Below are 20,202 nucleotides of genomic sequence, written 5' to 3'. Positions count from 1 at the left end.
CATTGCAATATTATCACCTATATTCCCTATGCTATACATTAAATCCCCATGAATTTATTTTGTAAATGGAAGTTTGTACCTTTTAATCCCCTTCACCTGTTTTGCCCATCCCTCCACCCCCCTCCCCTCTGCAGCCACCAGCTGTTCTCTGTATCTTTGAGTCTTTTTCTGTTTTCTTAAGTTTGTTTGCTTTGCCTTATGGCTGAGTACTATTCCATTGTATATATATACCATTTCTTTATTCATTCATCTATCAATAGACACTGAGGTTGCTTCCATTTCTTGACCACTGTAAATAATGCTGCAATGAACTTTTTCCCTGTGGGTTCATTATTCTTAATAATCTTGGCTAATGTTTGTTGAGCACTTGCTGCTGACCAGGATCTATGCTCAGCTTTTTGCCTGCTTTATATCATCTGATCCCCTAAACCATACTGTCCAATAGACATTTCTGCAGTGATGGCAGTGTTCTGTATCTGCACTGTCCAGTACAGTAGCCACTAGCCACATGTGGTCATTGAGCACTTGACGTGGGGCTAGTGCAGCTCAAGAACTGAATTTTTACTTTTGTTTAATTTTAATTAAACTCAATTAGTTAATTAAATTCAAATAGTCACATGTAGCAACTGTATTGGACAGCTCAGCTCTAACAATCTTTGTAACCCATTTTACAGATGAGAAAAAATAAAGGTTAGAGGGTTAAGTAATTTGCCAAAGGTACTCAACTCTGTTGTAGCAGAGCCAGTCTTTGGACCCATGTGTCCTGCTCAGACCCCTCGTGCTTAACCACCAAGTTATACTCTCTTTTTTTGCAGAAATTGTTTTCTGGTTGCAGACTGTTCCCTAATTCTTAATACCATGTGTATGTATGTAGCCTCCCTTGAAATGTGCAAGACTTATCTAAAGAAAGCTGAAAAACTTACCAAATATATAAAATCCCTGCATAAATGGGAAAAAGAATTCCATGTTCCTAGGTGAGAAGACTCAGTATTGCGAAAATACCATTTCCCCTCCAGATAACCTCTGGACTCAGTATAGTTCTACTCCAAGTCCAGAAAGGAATTGTAATGATACGTTATTGTAAAAGAATGTGCCAGGATAGTCAAAACAGTTTTGAAGAAGAATAGTTGGGAGATGGGGTGACCATATTCTGCCCATATCAAAATGTTGAATAAAGTGAAAATACTTAAACGTATGGGACTGGCACAGGAATAGACAGTGGGCCAGTTAAGCAGAATAGTCTAGAAAGGTGGCATATTAAGTTGCAGGTTAGTAAGGGACTACTAATAAATGTGGGAAATGGGTTATCCATTCCAGAAAATAGTAAAGCTTCATCCTTACTTCATGTCATACATAAAGATCTAAACTAAAAAGAAACCAAAGAAGTCTTAAAGCTATAGAAGAATAAGGTGCCTTTATAATATTAGATGACCAGAAAAAATGGGAAACTACAAAGGAAAAGATTGACAGATTAGGCTATATTAAAAATTTTTTTCTCAATAGGGAAAAAAGCACTGTAAACAAAGTTTAAAGGACAAGTGACACTGGACAAAAACAAAACAAAGCAAAAACACCCCACATGGCAGCAAACAGGATTAAATCCTTAATAGAGAGCTTCAACAGAGCAATAAAAAAAGACAAGCAACCAGGAAAAGACCGGGCAGAGTTGTGAATAGGCAGCGCACGTCAGAGTACACACCAATGACTATTCAGGATGTTCATCGCATGAGTGATCAGACAAGTACAGTGTAAAACAATTAGGTACTATTGTTCACCAACTGGACTGGCCAAAAGTTAGACTAATTAGATCCAGTATTGGCCAGCAGGATGGGAGTGTCAATGGATCCAGCGTTTTAAAAGGGCAAACGGCAAGGCCCAGCCACGCTGAAAATATGCACGTTCTTCAGCTCCGTGGTTCCACTCCATACAGTGTTCTGTGGGTACAGAAATACCCACACGGGGATCCACGGACGTTGGTTGCAATATGACGTGTAATAGCAAAGAAGTGGAGACAGTAGCTGTATCCAACAGTGGTTAAAGCATGGCACAGAGTATGTTAGAATATACTTGGCTGTAAAACAAAGAAAAATGGAGTGGATCTGTGTGTAATGATATGGAAATACGTATGTGACATATTGTTAGGAAAAAGCAAGTTTCAGAACAAATACAGCATGATCCCATTTCACTTTTTCTTTTCTTTTTAGTCTATATATGCAGGAAACGAGTTGGGAGGATACACACACACAAGCTGTAGACGGCGGGGAGCAGAGGAGAGGAGGGCTTTGGGTTTATACACACTTCCATGTTGCTTACACATTAATGGTGAGCAAATACTGCTGTCAGAATGTATATATTTTAAGGCATCTTGACCTGGAAAAGGAGTCTGAATTCCACCATGGCACCCTCACTTAGCTGAAAATCACAGTAAGGACCTTTGCTGGCCTGACTAACCTTCTTTGTTTTAAAATAAATAAATGAAAATTTAAACTTTTCCATGTTTTTCAAGCATTATGGTGGGTGTAGCTGCTTTATAATCTAGAAAGTAAATAAGCCTTTGCTTTTTTAATAAGGGAGTTGCACTAGATCTCTAAAGATCCTTCCAGTTCTAACATCTAAGACTCTGATCTCAGATTTACTTGGAATTTGACATTAAAAGTGGGGGGAGTGGCAGGACACCAATGTTGTGGTTCTCAGAGCTAACACATGCAGGCACACCTTCGGCCACTGCTGAGAGGGAGTTTCGCAGTTGTCGCAGACTTACTGCTCTCAGTTCTGGAAACCTCTCCTCCTGGGGCTCTGTTTTGCCTTCCTCTTGCGGGGGTGGGGGGCAGACCCTGCAGGACCGAGGCCTGTCTCCGGCCAGCAGGGCTGCTGGGCTTTCTCTGGGCCACAGAGAAGAGAGGCTATTTTTGTTTGCGGGGGCTGAATGGTTGGCGTCCCGCCAGGAGCGCATGCTTGTTGGTGTGGTTGATGTGTCTTGCTGCTGCCACTGTCTCTGCCACTGCTCTGACACTTGAGAACATGTTTGTCCAACACCAGGAGCTTAAACCTAAGCCGGGTGTCTGGGATGAGCGTTCCTTTTTGCGTGTCCTTCCCCTCTTCTGGCCGTGAGAAGGGCAGCAGCAGACCAGAGTGTGGCTGAAACGCAGTTGGAAAGCCTTTTCTCATGGGGCTTTACCTGCCTCTGCGTAGCAGGGAACTCAGTCCAGGTGCCCGGGCTGTCTTAGCTTTAGCTGAGCTGAGAGAGCCGGCCTCGCCTTCACCCGCCTGCTGGGGTTTGCTCAGCGTGGCCGTTCACCTCGCCTGCTGGCCAAAGCTCCTGCTATCAGTCCAACCTGGGAACAGTGTCCTTGGTGGGCTTGACATGAGCCTGGATCCATATCTAGCCTTGTCAAGTTCCTCAGGTAAACCCAGTGTCCCATGTCACACTCTGGCAAGAAGGTGGTTGGAGCAGGTGCCCACGTCCAGCAGCCCTTGGTCTGTACAGGGGAGCAGCTCTAAGCGGGGCCACCGTGCGGCACAGCTCCAGGGACAGGGGACTCACACTGGGCACTGAGGGTTCATTTGTGCACATGACACTACAGGTAGTGCCCTCAGAGTTGTATAGAGCTTGGTGGCCCTGGCTCGAAGCAGGCTGATGACATACCTGAGACGTACCTGTGGCCGCGACTCCCTCGCCAGCATCAAGCTGTCGTCATGCTGAGCACTTCCCGAGTGCCTCTTGGGGACCAGGCTCTAAGGAGGCTGCCTGTGCCCTCCGGAGCCTGCAGTGCAGGATAAGCAGCTGGTGCAGGCAGTTTGGGGCAGATTGTCTATCAGTCAACGTGGATGTATCCTCTGACCGGTTTTCTCAGCTGCCTTCCTGATTCCAGAACTCCTCTTTACCCGTCTCTGATCTGGAGAGGACTTTTTTTCCTTCCAGTTGCAGAGCTACTTTGCAGCATGTGAGGATGAGACCCCTGCCATCCGGAACCATGACAAGGTCCTGCAGCGTCTGTGTGAGCACTTGGACCACGCCCTGCTCTATGGGTAAGGTGGAGGTGATTTCTGGAGAAGACTGTGCTGCACGACAGGGCACTGCTGAGGCCATGAGTAACCTCCAGGGAGAAGCCCCTAGCCTTGTCTGCCTTTTATTTCTTCCTTCCCTTGGCGGAAGGAGATTTGTCTCACTTAAGTGGCCCGCAGGCTGCCTGAGGTTATCCCAGTAAATCGTCTCTGAGCAGGCATGAATGATTGGGGAAAGGATTAGCAACAGATGAAATGGTGGTGTGAAGTCCTGGTGGTTGCCTGTGGGTCCCGCTGGGAATCCATTGCTTTCAGCTTTGAGCTCACTACTGACACAGAGGCTGGTGGACCAACTGACTGCAGCGTCCCCGGCTGGCCCCGTCGAGGCCATAGCAGCTCCTGTCCTGTTTCCTCAGACTGCAAGACCTCTCATCTGGCTACTGGGTGCTCGTGGTGCATTTCACCCGGAGAGAGGCCGTCAGACAGATCGAGGTGCTGCAGCATGTGGCCACCAACCTGGGGCGCAGTGAGTAGTACCAGGTTGACGCGGGGACGGGACCAGCCCCACCCTCCCTGTGGGTAGCTCAGGGCTCAGGTATGGCCTCGGGGTCAGTCTGGGAGGCCAATTGCCTCACGGTGTCCAGTGGTGGAGGGTTGTCAAAATGCCAGCGCCCTCTGCGAGGCCTCTCTTCTCCCTGCATGTGACAGTTGGCTGGAGCATCATGGATGTGATGAAGGAGAGTGAGATGCTGAGAGCAGGGCTCCTGTCGAATCCCAGCCCGAGCACATGAGGACAGGTCTCGCTTCCCTCCCTCAGTGGGATCAGTGTCAGTCTGCAGGATCAGTGCAGAATCCTTGCATTTTTCAACCTGTTTGAAGTTTGCAATCTGCCCTGTTCGCCCGAGTTTCCTGGCCAGCTGCAGGCTGGAGTCTGACAGGGAAAAATCAAGATTTCAGGGGTACCCCAAGGAGAGAGAAGACTGTTGGGTTGCTTGCTCCCCTCCAGCCACTCTTCCTTTCCTTTCTGCCCTAGCTGGGCCGAGGAAAGCCAGCACCCGCCAGGCCTTCCTCCCAGTTCCTCCCTCCCTCTGTTTGCAGGCCGGGCCTGGCTGTACCTGGCCCTCAATGAGAACTCCCTAGAGAGCTACCTGCGGCTGTTCCAGGAGAACCTGGGTCTGCTGCACAAGTACTACGTCAAGTGAGTGTCCCGACGGCCCGTCTCACGCAGCTCCCGAGCTCCCCCGAGCCGTGTCCCCTGCAGACGCCACGCGGTGCCACCTCAGAGGCCTAGCCTGGCAGCACATGCTGAGCACACGTTGGTGACGGCCAGAGAGCCAGTGGAGCCTTGCCTGTGACAGCTGGGTTCCAGCCAGGCTCCTGTGAGCATCTGGTGCTTGACTGGCCTTTGCCTGCTCCTCCACCCGGGCCGCAGGTCTGACCAGAGCGCCCAGCCTTTGCTGGGGTTGCTGCAGGAACAGACCATTTATAGCGGCTGCCGAGGGCTGCTGCAGGCCCCATATCTGAAGAAGTGCCGTGTGGCTCCAAACCCAGCCGGAGAGTGCTGGAAGGGGGTGGGTGAAGGCTGCAACAAGCTGGGTGCCCTCCAGCGAGCAGGGATGTCACATGTCACATGTCAGCACAGCTGGTTTGTTGGAGTTAGGGTTAGGGTGAGGCGCCACTGGTAACCAGGGCCAGAACCACCATCGTCCCTTCTCGTGTCTTGCAGGAATGCCCTGGTCTGCAGCCATGACCACCTGACCCTCTTCCTGACCTTGGTGTCCGGGCTGGAGTTCATTCGTTTTGACCTGGACCTGGTGAGACACCACGGCCCTCGCTGCTTGTGGGGGCAGAGGAGTGGGCAGGGTGGGCCCTGCTCGGCCAGCCTGTTGGGTGTGACTGAGCCTGAGCGGTGTCCTGTTTGTCCAGGTGAGGGAACAGCTCAGGGTCTGCCCAGTGGGATTGAGTGGAATTGAGGTGATTCTCTCGTGGCCAGAATTCCTGGTTCGGGGGACTGCTTCCTGCCTCTCTGTCCCGCTTGGGAGAAAAGCCGCATGGCCTGGAGGATCTTAGCACTGGCGTGTTCTCCTTCACGTTCAGGACATGAGTCTTTGAGAGACAAGGCAAATTCGTCCCTGTGCCTCCCGCGATCCTGGAACCTCTCAGCTCGCTGCCTCGCTCCGGCCCGGGGAGAGCTGCCGAGGCTCCCGGGTGCCCTCTGGACTCGGGCTTGTCCAGCTCTGTGCGGCTGTCCCGCCCTCACTGGGTCCCAGGTCCCGACCCCAGCAGCACAGGCTGAGAAAGGAACTTGGTGAATGAAAAGTAGTGGAAGCTGGAGAAAACGAGGGACTCTGATAGTACACGAGGTCGTGGGAGTCAGACGGCCCAGCTGGGTTCTGTCGTCGCGGCTGACCCCGAGTCCACAGCCTTGCGAGCCACAGGCATTACTCTTTTTAGCAGCTTATTTCTGGATTGAGTACCTTAAGGACATTGATTTCCACACTAAAACCAGCCTGGGAGGGTGTGAAGGCAGACCCAAGGAAGGCCCTGTTTTGGGGCCCACCTAGGCATCCCACCACCCAAACCTGCCTCTTCCACTCTCTCCGCAGGACGCCCCCTACTTAGACTTGGCCCCCTACATGCCCGACTACTACAAACCCCAGTACCTGCTGGACTTTGAAGACCGCCTCCCCAGCTCAGTCCATGGCTCAGATAGCCTCTCCCTCAACTCCTTCAACTCTGTCACCTCCACCACCCTGGAGTGGGACGACAGTGCCATCGCCCCATCTAGTGAGGGTGAGTGCCCAGGCAGAAGGGAGCCCAGCCTCTGCCACGAAGCTGACTCTGGACCACGGAGGCCTGACTCGGGGGACACCTTTCTTAGCTTGTTCTGGTCCGTGGTGGAAATTTGAAATTAAATGGGGCTGGTCCTTTTCCAGACCTTCATTTCCTCAGAGTCCCTGTGGTGGCCCAAAAACTGATTTGCCAAAATGAGATCTTATGAATGTTAGACCCTTTTCTGGAAGGTTGTCGCCACATGCCCAGGGCAGTTCTCTGAGGTCGGGGGTGATCAGCAGGGCAACCTGGAAATTCTCCTTGACGTTGCCAGAGTGAATGCTGTCTGCTTTGAGGGGCTGTCCTACCCTTGACTCTAGGCAGAAAGTGGCTAAGCAACCCCTGGAAGGAGAATGGGTCCAAAGTTTAGAAGAAGACTTGCCCCCTTTTCCCACGGGTCCGTCGATTTCTGAGTCCCTCCTGCACTTGCCAGCATGTTAAGGGTGATCACATCCATTGCATCAAAGACCGAAGAAGAACATCATCGCATCTGTCAGTCATTTTGTTGTCTTGGTCCAACAACTGGTTGGAACAGCCTGGTTTCTTCCAAACCTTGGGCCTCCGTGTTCATTTATAAAACTAGCTGTTTCCTTGGGGAACGCTCAGTAGTAGCATGCGTGCTCGGCGTGCACAAGATCCTGGGCTCAATCCCCAGTGCCTCTGTTGGGGGAAAAACAAACAAAACAAAATTGGCTGTATCCCCACCTTCATCCTATGTGGGAAGCCAGAGCTGTTCGTCTCCTGCACCCCACCTCACCTCCAGGGAAGGGGGTCTGAGCACAAGTTCAGCCCCAGGGGCTCCCTAGAATGCCATCAGCATTGAGACCTTGACCTTCTTCCTTCTTTATTTCTGCCTGTGCTGTGGCCACATGACCCAGAGAGGAGGCAGTCACATTCAGACTTGCTGTTGGCAAGACTTGCACTGCTCCTTGTGCGAGTGGGAGTCGGTGGCTCAGTCTCCTCGGGTTGGGCTCAAGGGCTGCCTCAGAGGAGTTAGAGAGATGGGCCTTGAGGAGCAGCCAGACTGCCCATGGATGGAGGTGTCCCCTTGAGCCCACCTCATCTCAGCTGCTGGGTGCGCGGAGGGAAGGAAAGCAAGGGACGGGAACCGAGCTTAGGTCTCGGGGAGCCATGTTCTTCTGGGGTTGGAACGGATTGCCCTCAAGTCTTTGTAGCGGGTGAGAGGCTACTGGGCCAGTGCCCGAGCTCAGAAGCACTTGGGGTCCTAATAAGTTCCCCTGAGGTTGTCGGATAAAATGTAGAAAGTCTGATTTTTCCTCTCTTGTTTTTTTCCCAATGTCTCCCACCCTGTTGCCCCCACCTCCCTGTCCTTCCACTGCCTGTGTTTCTAATCTTCAGTTTTGTCCCTCGTTTTTATAGATTATGATTTTGGAGATGTGTTTCCAGCAGTGCCGTCTGTACCCAGCACAGACTGGGAAGGTGGGACAGAGTCCGCTGTTACCCTCTTTTCCTGTTTTGCAACATTTCCATACCAAGCTTGCTGCATGATTCAGAATCGGCTCATTATTTATAATAATGTCAATGATCATAACAAAGCCAAGTTTGGTGTTCTGGTATTCTGATAGATGGAATTCTGCAGTAGGAGAACTTGACCTTTAGTCCCAGGCTAATCCCTTCTCCCAGTGCAGGACTCCTGCCTTTATGCAGTGGCCTTGTGGAGTCATAAGTGACTGTGTTTCGGGGACACACGGATCACTCTTCCTGATTCCAGTGCCAGGTGATGCACCAGATGTGCCTAGGGGGCCGCCAGCTTTCAGGGCACTGGTGGCCTGACCCAGCAAGTAGAGGCTTGTTCTGGAAAACGCTGCCCTTGAACACGCAGGTGGTAAGCTCCTTTAGGTCAGATGCACTCCTGTGTCTGAAGCATCAGGAAACAAAGGCAGAGGACTTGATTCCTCCAGTCCATTCTTATTGGCTTCCTCTCGGGTATCTTTGAAAGAGGTAGAGGTCCAAACGAGGGAAATTGCCCCGGCAGAGCTGAAACTTCCTATGGGGAGATTCTCTTTGAAGTTTTAAGGCAGATTAAAATAAAATCTGTCAACCTTCCCACCCTGTCCACTAGGCGGCAGCAGTGCTCGGGCATTTTTCTGCTGATGACGCCCGTTCTGGGCTTGAGAAAATTCATAAGGCTATTCCCATGATTACTCCAAGCATGGGACGTGTTTCTGAGACGGTGAATACTCCCTCCTTAAATCTGAGGCCATAACCAGACCTCGCCCCCTTTATTAAAGAGCCCCTTGCCCTGAGGGCACTTCTGCCCAGGGTGGGGGCGCGGCCCCGCCTCTGAAGGAGGAGGTGCTCACCCTGAGCTGAGCGGCTGGCAGTTCTCACCGCTGCTCGGAGCTGGCCGCCTCGTCTTTAGAGCCGTCATCCATGAGTAATGGATGACAGGTGATCTTTTCCCAAGTTACATGAGTATGAAGTAGCCTAAATTTGAGGGAAACAAATGGGGCAGTGGGAAAAATAAACTCATCTGGCCAAGAGAGTAGGATTGGAAAGTCTCCCGTTTTCAGTTAACATTAGCTTGAAATCCAGAATTCCATCCTGACCTCATTTGTCCTCTCAGCCTCTCTTCTGGCAGCGCACATGCTGGACGTCGATTTTCCCCTCTAATTCTAACAACTAACCCCTCCTGCCCTGGCTCCTTCCTGCCTGTTGCAGTCACCTGACCAGTGGGGCCTGACCCTCCCCTGCAGCCCTTCAGAGCTCCCTGGGGCCTGAGAACTAACGGCCCAGTGGCACTGCTTGCTCGGGCGGGGCTGGGCTTCTGTCGGGATGAGATTTGTCCCCGCAGCGAGCTGCTGCTTTCCTGAATTCCTCAAGCACAGAAGGGCCCCTGAGCCCACCCTGGCAGCTCACCTGGGGAGGCTCTGTCCCCTCCTTAGACCCAGAAGAAAGCAGGACTTGGGAGCAGCTCCAAGCTCTGGACCCTGAGGTGGGGACTGGGGTGGCCTTTCCACAGACCTTGGCTCATTCACAGAACTGGCGGGTGTCCCGGCCCCACCGTGGATGGTCTGCTCCCTTACCTCTTGGGACTCCTCCCCTGAGCAACTGCACATCTCAGGGGCTGGAACAGGAACACGTGGGCTTTGCAGGGGCCTTCTCTCAGACTGAAGGGCAGGGTTTTCTACATCTGAGAACCAGGGCTCTGGGGTCCCTGGACATGAGAAGAAAATCTCGTGTATCTAGTGTTTTTCCAGCAGAACTGGCAGTTGCTTTTAGCCTCCTCCTTAGTCCTTATATGAAAAGACAACGTACTTTTGATGATGTGCTATGTCAGCAGACAGCTGCCCAGAGGTTTCCAAGCCCCACTAAGAAGCTGGCAGCAGGTTGGGCCCTTCTAGGTGAGGCTGAGGGTGGGAAGCATGTTTTCCACGTCTTCTCTGGGCAAGTAACGGCCAGCAAGATGTGTGTGGGCTGGCAAATGGAGCGTGAGCATCCTGTGTCCTTCGCCATTAACTGTCACCCAGGCTATTCCGCCAGCTTGGGCGGCCTCCTGTCTGCCACTGGATAAATGCCCCATGTGCTTTTCCTGCTGACGCTCCCTCCTCTCTGTGTCCCGTTCCAGTGACTTGGGATGGACAGTTGGGGGCGGGGGGGAGCCGGTAAACCAGCTCCTCTGTGGAGGGGCTGCATCATCCCCGCAGTGGAGCCACGGGTGAGAGCGTACCCAGGGAGGACCGGGAGACAAGCTGAGGTCTGGACGAAATGCAGTTCTCAGCACCCACCTTGAAAGGGTGCCTGGGGGTCGTCGGGGAAGAAGGACCCACGAAGTGTCTGGTGGGGAGCAGCCACTCTGCACACCTTCCTCCTTCCCTCTGCATCTCAGTCTCTCCACTGTGCTCTGAGTCCTTCTTTCCGCCCCTGCCCCTGCTCCTCACCCTTGGACTCCCTGTCCTGTCCTCAGCCTCGGCACCCTTCATTTTCTCCTGGTTCTCTTCTCCCTTCCTTCCTTCCTTTGTATCTGCCACTGTGGGGGACCCTTCAGAGGACTTTGGGTATCTCAGCCCTGCCAGGGGCGTGGGCTGCCAAAACGGCTGCCGGGTCCGCTCTGGCAGTCCCTGACGGAGGCTCTAAGGTGAGCCTGAGAGGTATGCAGCCCATCTTTTGAGGCACTGAGGTCACCATCCTTGAGGGGCTTAAGCCTGTAGGTTGCTTAACACTGGGGCTCTTAACTCAAACTCGGCCAAATTGTTATGAGCTCTCGAGGGCTCCCAGGGGTGGGGGTGCTGGCATCCCCCCACGTTGCTCTCACAGCACAGATTCCGTGTCCTTTGGCCTGGGGCTTCTACTCCTCAAACAGAGCCACCCAGGCCAGATTTCCCTGGGAAGAACTCACCTGCCTCCCTCCTGAGATAAGGCATGCTTTGGGGGCCTGGGGTTCCCAGGTGGTGTCCGACGGGCTGTCTCCTGTTCCCTGTTCTCCCAGATGGAGACCTCACAGACACGGTCAGTGGCCCCCGCTCCACTGCCTCGGACCCAACCAGCAGCAAGGCTTCCACCAAGAGTCCCACCCAGCGCCACAACCCCTTCAATGAGGACCAGGCAGAGACCGTGTCCTCCTCCGACACCACCCCTGTGCACGCCACGTCTCAGGAGAAGGGGGAGTCCCACATCCTAGACCTGCCAGACTGCACAGAGCTCGAGGTCATCAGGTCAGCGGGGGAGGGGTCCCAAGAGAAATTGAGTGGGCATCCTGGTGTCCGTCCTGTCCATTCCTAGCATCACTTTTAGTCCCTGTAAACTAGGGCCTCCCCCTAATCCCGAGGGCATCTGGGCATCTTCCTGGGGACTAAGTACCTCTCCTCTCCTTGGTGGTTCTTTGATCAAGAGGAATTGAGGCCAGAGCCTGGAGGTGACTGGCTTCCAGGGCCATGCCCAGGCTGCTGGGGCATCTGTCCTGTCATCCAGAAAGCACCTCAGATAGGACTTCTTTCCAAGGGAGTTCTTGGACATTAGTGCATAATTTCTGAGCTTTGTACTAACTGGAGTTCAGCATGGCTCATGGAAAGAGGAGCCTCTTTGTCATATTGACAGCGATGTGGAAGGGAAGGAGGAGGTGGACGACAAGTTAGGGTACTCTTGGCCCAGAGCCGCCGCGGCTCCCTGACCTCCCCTGGCTCCAGCTCTCGAGTCTGTGTGCACTGAATAAGATGTGTGTGTCAAACCTCCCAGAGGCTTGCCAGCCCAAGGCCCGGGGAATTGCTCCCCAGTGACTGGAACCAGCAGTCCTGCTCCCACAGGCTTATTTGAGTCCAGAGCAGCTTGAGTGGTTCAGACCCAGGATAGCTTAGCCAGGCCCCCTCCAGCCAGCTTGGGACCAAGGAGCCAGGAGTTTGAGCTCAAACGACTTTGAGTCTTTTGATTATCCACAGTGATACCTGGGATGTGAGATGTCAGCTCAGGGTCCACTGCCCACATCCTAAGGGGAAGCTGAGTAGGGGGGCCACTGGTCTGACCAACTATGGCCAGGAGCACAGCTCGCCCAGGTGTGCCGTCAGCTGGCGCTCACAGGACCTGCGCGGGGATTCCTCTGTCTGCTGCCGTCTGTGCCTCCCTCGGCGGGTCCCCACCTCTGCTGGCACTGGGAGGTAGCTCGGAGCCTGAGCGCTGTCAGCCTCTGGCCCAGGGCCTCGCACCCAGTGCTGCCCGGGCCCCCTGAAGGTCCCTTGCCCAGGATCACCTCTTTTGAGCCAGCCAGTCTCGTTTCCCTCGGTACTGTGGTGCTCAGACTTAAGCCTCTCCCCATCTCTGCTGTCCAGGGTCACCAAGAAGAAGAAGCTTGGCAAGAAGAAGAAACCCAGATCGGATGAGGAAGCAAGTCCCCTTCACCCGGCCTCTGCCCAACACACGTGTGCCAGGCGAGGGAATGGTGACAGCCTTGTCAGCAGCCCAGGCCCTGGGCGCGGCTCACCGGACACTGCCCTTGCGTTGCCCCTGGAGGAGGGAGAGGGGCCCAGCAGCGCCGCCGAGGGCAGCGAGCCCTCAGAGCCCGGCCAGGTGGGCTTGCTTATCCCCGAAATGAAGGACACCTCCATGGAGTGCTTGGGGCAGCCCCTGAGTAAGGTCATCAACCAGCTCAACGGGCAGCTGGACCCCAGCACCTGGTGCTCCCACGTCGAGCCCCCCAACCAGTCCTTTCGGACCGGCTCTTCCGGGGACACCCCGGAGAGGCCGCCATTTTGCGACTTTAGTGAGGGGCTTCCAGCCCCGATGGACTTCTACCGCTTTACCGTCGAGAGTCCAAGTACTGTTGCATCAGGTGGCGGCAACCATGACCCTGCAGGGCCTGGCCAACCGCTGCATGTTCCTGGTGGCCCTGCGGCTGCTGGCCAAGAAGAAGAGGGAGGAGGAGGAGGAGCGGGACAGGCGCCTCGGCCCCTAGAGGACACCCCAGGGGAGGCTCGGGAGCCAGAGACCCAGGGCCCAGAGACCCAGTTGCCCCTGGTTGGTGAGGGGCCGGAGCCGGAGCCAGAGCCAGAGCCTGGGACCCAGGAGGCTCTTTGCCGGCTCAAGCGAGACCAGCCTAGCCCCTGTCTGAGCAGCGCCGAGGACTCTGGGGTGGATGAGGGACAGGGGAGCCCTTCTGAGATGACCCACTCGGCAGAGTTCAGGTGAGCACGTCTGTCTATGCCATCTGCGTGAGACACCCCTGTCCTTGATCAGGGGACGTTGGGCCTCGCCCTCCAAATAAACTAAGCGTGGGCTGGGAGGTCGGAAGGGCTGTGGTCCTCCCCTCCCTCACTGAGACTCCTGGCAGGGGCCAGGGCACTGCCACTGCGCTGCCTCTGGGTGCCTGCATCACCTCTGCGCGTGTATCGTCTCCGTGTGCCTGTATGGCCTCTCCCGCCCGCCCTGGCCTCACACCTCGCCCTCCCCATGCTTGTCCCTCTCACAGAGTAGACAACAACCACCTACTCCTGCTGATGATCCATGTGTTTCGGGAAAACGAGGAGCAGCTCTTCAAAGTAAGTCCCAGGGTCTCAAGGACGAGCAGCAGCCCACACGGCGGGGGGAGGCAGGACTGGCCCGCTCGGCTGGCGTTCAGAAGGGGAAGCGTGCGTGCGCTCAGGGCTGGGGCGGGGCCGCAGTGCCTGACCTCGGTGTGCTTCGGCCCCTCAGATGATCCGGATGAGCACGGGGCACATGGAGGGCAACCTGCAGCTGCTGTACGTGCTGCTCACAGACTGCTACGTCTACCTGCTCCGGAAAGGTGCCTGCCGCCCGGGCTAGGCCAGGGCACGTGGAGGATGGGACTGACTTTCCACCCCCTGCTCCCCGTGCCCCCTCACCCCGGGTGTCTCTCAGCTGCCTGGCACGTGGTGATGAAAATGCTCCCCACGGAAGGGGCTGCCAGCATTTCCAGCATCCCCAGGACGTAGGCCTGGGGGCCCCTCCGTGAGCACCCCGTGTCATTCTCCGACCCCGTCATTTCAGATCACAGGGCCAGGACGGGTCCTGACCGAGAGAGGGGGCCAGGTTCTAGAGAGTGGGGCAGGGGGAGGGCACAGAGGCCAGCGGGGGTAATGGGCATTGGGGTTTCCTCCCTCAGGGGCCACAGAGAAGCCATACCTGGTGGAAGAGGCTGTTTCTTACAATGAACTTGACTATGTGTCGGTAAGTTCAGGCTCTGCGGTTGGTGTGTCCTGTAGGGCAGGGCCCCTCGGGCCGCCCACCCAGAGCTGCAGGGCCGGGCATGTCTCCTGCCTCAGCCCCGAGGTTGGAGCCAGCTCTTATCCCACAGCAGCTGCGGTACATGGTGCCAGGGATGGGAACCAAGCTCAAGGCTGCCTCTTCCCCCGCTGTTTGTCTGAGCATCCCTTCCTAACTTGTGCCAGGGCCCAGGCCCCTGAGAGCTTTACCTCATGGTGACCCCAGAGTCACCCCCTCCCTCCCCAGCCGGCTCTCAGTCTGGCCACAGCTGCCCCATCTGGCAGCCGCGGCCAAGCCCCATGTGCATGTCGGGGTGTGGTTTCTGGCAGGTGGGCCTCGACCAGCAGACGGTGAAGCTGGTGTGCACCAACCGCAGGAAGCAGTTTCTGCTGGACACAGCGGACGTGGCACTGGCCGAGTGAGTGACAAGCCCTGCTGTCCGCAGGCCTAGAGAATCAGTGTCTCCCACGGGCCTGGCAGTGCCCGGCCTCCCCGACCCCGGGGGTGAAGGGTGGGAAGTGGGACACAAAGAAGAAAACAGAGGTAAGTTCCCCCTGGAGCCTGCAGTCCAAGCAGAGGAGCAGGGAGGTGACCAACTGCGTGGCCCACAGAGAGAAAGGGGGCTGGCAGGAGTCTCCCCAAAGGAAGGAGAGCGCAGGCCCTGCTTTGGGGCCACACGGGCCCCACATCTTCTGTACGAAAACTGTGTGTCCTGAGAGCATGTCTTTGTACAAGTCCTGATGCATCATTTTGTCCAGTCCTCCCTTGTGTTCAAAACCCAAGGCCCTTTGGCCACTGGGAAGGGTCAGGCCTTTCCCAGGTCACCATTTGATGACCGTGTGCTGCTACCATATCACTGCCCCACCCGCCACCCTGGGCTTTGGTTCCAGCCAGGTCCCTCCCCCAGGATTCTGTGACCCCTCCAGGCCAGAAGCCTTTGGGACTAAGCTGGGTCCATTTGAGGGGTGGGGGCCCCAGACCTCTGACAGCAAACCCCACTCCCTGTGCAGGTTCTTCTTGGCTTCTTTGAAGTCAGCAATGATCAAGGGCTGTCGGGAACCACCCTACCCCAGCATCCTGACTGATGCCACTATGGAGAAGCTGGCACTGGCCAAATTTGTGGCCCAGGAATCTAAGTGTGAGGTAGGAACCCGGGGATGTGGGGGCGGTTGTCCCGGAGATGCCAGCCCTGGTATTAGGGTCAGGAGGTGCAAACAGCTATCTTTAGTGTTTCTCCATCACCCACCTGGGAGGGGCTCTCTTGCCCCGGCCTGTCCCCCTCCCCACTTGGGGCGTATCCTTGGCCCCCCAGCGGCCACTCCTGCTGCTGGCCCAGACCTCACTGCTCTGTCTGCTGCCTCCTCCCCAGGCAACTGCTGTTACTGTGCGCTTCTACGGGCTTGTGCACTGGGAGGACCCCCTGGATGAATCCCTGGGCCCCGTCCCCTGCCATTGCTCACCCCCTGAGGGCACCATCACCAAAGAAGGCATGCTGCATTACAAGGCGGGCACCTCCTACTTGGGCAAGGAGCACTGGAAGACGTGCTTCGTGGTGCTCAGGTGGGAGGCCCTGCAGCTCCAGCCTGGAAGTTGGGGGTGGGGGACAGCACCCTCCCCCACAAGGGCTTTGGAGGAGACTTCCCCCGGGATCCTAGAGCTTCTCTGTAAAGCCAGCCATCTGGGGCCCAAGGAAGCCCAGAATGCCTCAGGTGGAGACCTGGGCTGTCCCCAGTTCTGAGCGAGTGCGTTCCCTGCTGTCTGTGCAGTTTTCCACCCACTCCCTGCCGTAGAAGACAGGCCTCAGCCTCCTGGCCTCTGGGCCTGTGGGATTCAGGACCCAGCTTGGGGGGGGTCCCTGGAGTCTGGGTTCCGCCTGGCCCCCAGTTCCTGGGATGGGCCTCACCCCTGCCACATTGTGCCCCTGCAGCAACGGGATCCTCTACCAGTACCCTGACCGGACTGACGTCACCCCCCTGCTCTCAGTGAACATGGGGTGAGTGTCGTGAGCGATGGGGGGGCCCATGTCGCTGCCTGAAGGCCAAGGCTCCGGCGGGGCCTGGGGCTCAGGGCTCCTGTTTTCCTTGGCTTTATTGTCTCTCCCTCTTGTCAGCTCCCGCCTTCAGCTCCACCCCCATCCGTAGCCCTGACTGGTGCCCCGGAGTCTGCTGAGTCCTAGGGGAGTGAGGGGATGGGAGAAGAAAGAGGATCTCCTTGCCAGGAAAGGATCCAGTCAGATAGGGCAGGCAGCCCCCTAGGCTAATAGGGGAGGCAGTCCTTTCCCGGGAAGCACCTGACCGGATGGGGAAGATGGATACACATGCTGGGAAGAAACATCAGGTGCAAAAGAGGGAACATGAATGAATGTGCCCTGATTCTGAGAGGGCGGGAGCCCAGAGCTGATTGTCAACCCCTGACCTGACCCTGTTTAGGTATCTAGAAGGATCCTGGCAATGTTTGAGATAAAAAGGTGTTACGTAGAAAGAGGCGCAGCTGCCCGGCAGCTTTAAGCCTCTCCTGAGAGCCAGGGGTGTCTGGACCATCTTCCAGTGTCCTCCAGCCCTCGGGACTCTGGGGCAGGTGCCGTGTCAGCACGCCTCGAGCCAATCCCCAGGGCTCACCCCTGCCACCCCTGCCTCCTCGCTCCCATTTCACCCTCCTCCTCTGGCCCAGGGGGGAGCAGTGCGGTGGCTGTCGGAGATCCAACACCACGGATCGGCCCCACGCCTTCCAGGTCATCCTTGCAGACCGGCCCTGCCTGGAGCTGAGTGCGGATAGCGAGGCTGAGATGGCCGACTGGATGCAGCACCTCTGCCAGGCCGTGTCCAAAGGGGTGAGTGCTTCCTGCCTCCGCTGCTCAGCTGCCTCCTGACCCCACTCAGGACCCCCAGGATCTGTTCCCCAACCCACTCTAGTCGTGGAGCACCCTCTGAGGACCAAGACGGGACCTCCAGCCCAGGAGTGACCCCTGGAGCTTAGTGGCCTGACACCCCCACCATCACCCCTGTCTGCCCCTGCTCTCCTGAGGTGGGCGGAGCCTGCCTGACATCTGAGGGAGGAGCTGAGGGGCTGGTTGGCCCCTGGAGTGGGAATCCTGATGCAGATCAGCCATAGAGAGCTCTAGCTTGCCTCTCCCCTCCCCTCTGCCAATGCCCTTCAGGTCATCCCCCAGGGGGTAACTCCGAGCCCCTGTATCCCCTGCTGCCTGGTGATCACTGACGACCGCCTCTTCACATGCCACGAGGATTGCCAGACCAGCTTCTTCCGCTCCCTGGGCACCACCAAGTTGGCCGACATCAGTGCCGTCTCCACTGACCTGGGCAAGGAGTACTGTGTCTTGGTGAGCGATGGGGTGGCAGGCAATGGAGGCAGGCCCTGCGGAAGGAGCACTGTATCTGCTCATCTAGGGTCTCCGCTCCCCACAGGAGTTTTCCCAGGATAGCCAACAGCCCCTCCCTCCCTGGGTCATCTACTTGAGCTGCACATCTGAACTGGACCGATTCCTGTCTGCACTGAACTCCGGGTGGAAAACCATCTACCAGGTACCCGGCTGCCCTGCAGAGTGGAGCCATTCCCTGGGGAAGGGAGCCCTGCATGGCACAGATGGAGGCAGGAGTCGGGGGCCGGGGACAGACATGGACATGGAGGACCAAAGGGGCAAGACCCTGGCTCCCTGTGAGTCTGAGGCTAAAGCTGGGAGTAGAGCCCAGGAAACACCACTCCTGACCTTCTCAGCTCCCATCAAAAAGCAAGAATTAAGTGCTTATGCTGGGGCTAGAGCTGCACCCAGATGGTAGGGGCACAGGATTGGCAGGGCGCTCCTCCTCACCCAGAGCTTCCAGGCTGAGAAGGCACTCCTCAAATGCCTGGAAAGGTTGTGGTTTGAGCATGTGCTGTGCTGCCCCGCGGAAGCTCTGGACCAGCCCTGGGCACAGTTCCAGACATACTTTCAGGGGCAGAGCCTGCCTCCCCTGGCCTCCAAGAGCCAGGGCCTTCCCTGGAAGGAGGAGGTGCAGGGAGCACCACCCCATCGGCTTGCGCCCCTCCTGACCAGCAGGAGAACTCGGCAGCATGGATGTTGTTCCGGGGCAAGGTTGCACCTGGCATGGAGGGACCCCGGGCTCCCTGGGAGCTCTTTGCACAACGCTTACAGATCCCCTCCGTGGTCCCCGCAGGTGGACCTCCCCCACAAGGCCATCCAGGAAGCCTCCAACAAGAAGAAGTTCGAGGACGCCCTGAGCCTCATCCACAGCGCCTGGCAGCGGAGCGACAGCCTGTGCCGCGGCAGGGCCTCCCGTGACCCCTGGTGCTGAGGCGGAGCTGCCTGGCATCCCGGCGGGGCAGGAAAGTGGGGCACACCGAGCAGCACGCACTGTCATCGCCGTGTCACCAAGCTGCTCGGGGCCAGGCTCCCACCCCCGTCCCATGACGCACTCCGGCCCTGGGCGGCAGAACCGAGTGGGGCTCGAGACAGGGTCTCCCTCCCTGGGATCCAGAATGACTGCTCAACATCCTGAGCCTCCTGGCCGGCAGGTGGCAACTGGGAAGTGCTGGGGGCAGAGAGTCCGAGCCCTATGGGCTCTGCAGAGGCACGGCCTCCTCCCTGGAGCCTCTGCCTTCGTCCACAAAGGGAGCCGAAGGACTGGGAGGCCGGACCGCCTTCTTCCTCCCCTGGGTCAGGGGCCCGGGCAGAGGCTTAGGCCGCCCTGGGGGCCCTGAGTGCCCGGCCATCCTTGTTCACGTTTGAACATTCACCCGGCTGGGAGGGAAGCTGGAACACCGAGATCTCAGTGCATGTCTTCTCACCAACTCCATCCCCAAGCACACGGCTGCCTGCCTTCCAGGGTCCGTAGGGGTGCAGGGGGCCGGGCTGGCCCTCCCTGGCCACCAGGAGGCCCTGCATGTCCACCTGGCAGTGTCCACAGGACCCAGGAATCAGGTCATCTCCTTTTGCTGGGAGCAAAGCAGAGAGAGGAAGGCTTGAGAGGAATAGAGCCTACCAGCCTGGTGTCCACATTGGTCCGTCTGACTGTCCCCTGCTTGGCTCGAACCGGGTCCTTCCCAAGACAGCCCTCTGGGGGAAGGGGTCAGGTGGTCTGGGTTTTGTTTTTTAAAATAAAATAGACATGTTATATTGCCAAGACTTGTCACTATCCCTTTTTGACCAGGGTGGAGGCAGTGGGTTTCCAACCCTTCCTCTCAGGCCCCACGCCCATCATTTGTTCATTCCACAAATTGCTTTCCTGTCAGAGGCTCCATGCCCACACTGGGTACCAGATCACCCTCAGCTGCTCCCTCGCAACTGGCTCTCACTGTCTGGAGAAGCTTGGACCCTGGGAGCTTCTTGGCCTGAACTTTGCCCTCCCTCCTGTTCCCTGCGGTGGCCAGGGGAGGGCAGCCACCAGCTCCAGTTCCACTGCCAGGGCAAGGCACTCGTTCTGTTCCCCAGGTTCCCCAGCTCTGGCGGGGTGAGTGCCAGCCACTCGGGATAAACCCAGGAGAATCCAGGCTGAGCTGCTACCCTGGTGCTGACCAGAAGGTGCCCAGCCTGCCAGGCCGGGGGGAGCTCTGAGGCCCTCGAGCCCTTCAGCACCGCAGCCACCAGGCCCTCACACCTGGGAGGAAAAGGGGTAGACCCAGGAAGAGGCAGGGGTGGAGGCTGCAGAGGTGGGGTTCCAGTCATGGCCGGCGGTT

At 56.7% G+C, this 20,202-nt stretch overlaps 1 protein-coding gene across 3 annotated transcripts in view; it reads left to right on the top strand.

The window, feature by feature from the left end:
* The window catches only part of PLEKHM2 (pleckstrin homology and RUN domain containing M2), a 34,523-nt gene extending 14,874 nt beyond the window's left edge, over positions 1-19,649 (top strand). The window contains exons 2-20 of one of the 3 annotated variants that reach the window (XM_031464123.2): positions 3,923-4,029; positions 4,422-4,531; positions 5,104-5,203; positions 5,732-5,819; positions 6,612-6,798; positions 8,218-8,277; positions 11,288-11,513; positions 12,621-13,472; positions 13,757-13,826; positions 13,981-14,071; positions 14,411-14,475; positions 14,841-14,929; positions 15,522-15,654; positions 15,881-16,071; positions 16,439-16,504; positions 17,182-17,341; positions 17,669-17,848; positions 17,934-18,050; positions 18,684-19,649. In XM_031464123.2, the coding sequence (XP_031319983.2) occupies positions 3,923-4,029; positions 4,422-4,531; positions 5,104-5,203; positions 5,732-5,819; positions 6,612-6,798; positions 8,218-8,277; positions 11,288-11,513; positions 12,621-13,472; positions 13,757-13,826; positions 13,981-14,071; positions 14,411-14,475; positions 14,841-14,929; positions 15,522-15,654; positions 15,881-16,071; positions 16,439-16,504; positions 17,182-17,341; positions 17,669-17,848; positions 17,934-18,050; positions 18,684-18,821 (3,030 nt within the window). In that variant the 3' untranslated portion in view covers positions 18,822-19,649. Of the gene's footprint in view, positions 1-3,922; positions 4,030-4,421; positions 4,532-5,103; positions 5,204-5,731; positions 5,820-6,611; positions 6,799-8,217; positions 8,278-11,287; positions 11,514-12,620; positions 13,473-13,756; positions 13,827-13,980; positions 14,072-14,410; positions 14,476-14,840; positions 14,930-15,521; positions 15,655-15,880; positions 16,072-16,438; positions 16,505-17,181; positions 17,342-17,668; positions 17,849-17,933; positions 18,051-18,683 lie in introns of those variants that run through there. The other 2 variants (XM_064494035.1, XR_010383968.1) reach the window with 2 other exon arrangements.
* The last annotated feature ends 553 nt before the right edge of the window (positions 19,650-20,202 follow it).

This window comes from Camelus dromedarius, chromosome 14 (genome assembly GCF_036321535.1).
Source record: "Camelus dromedarius isolate mCamDro1 chromosome 14, mCamDro1.pat, whole genome shotgun sequence".
Taxonomy (NCBI): Eukaryota; Metazoa; Chordata; class Mammalia; order Artiodactyla; family Camelidae; genus Camelus; species Camelus dromedarius.
Note: the sequence above shows the minus strand (reverse complement) of the source record. Positions and strands in the feature narration are given on the sequence as shown.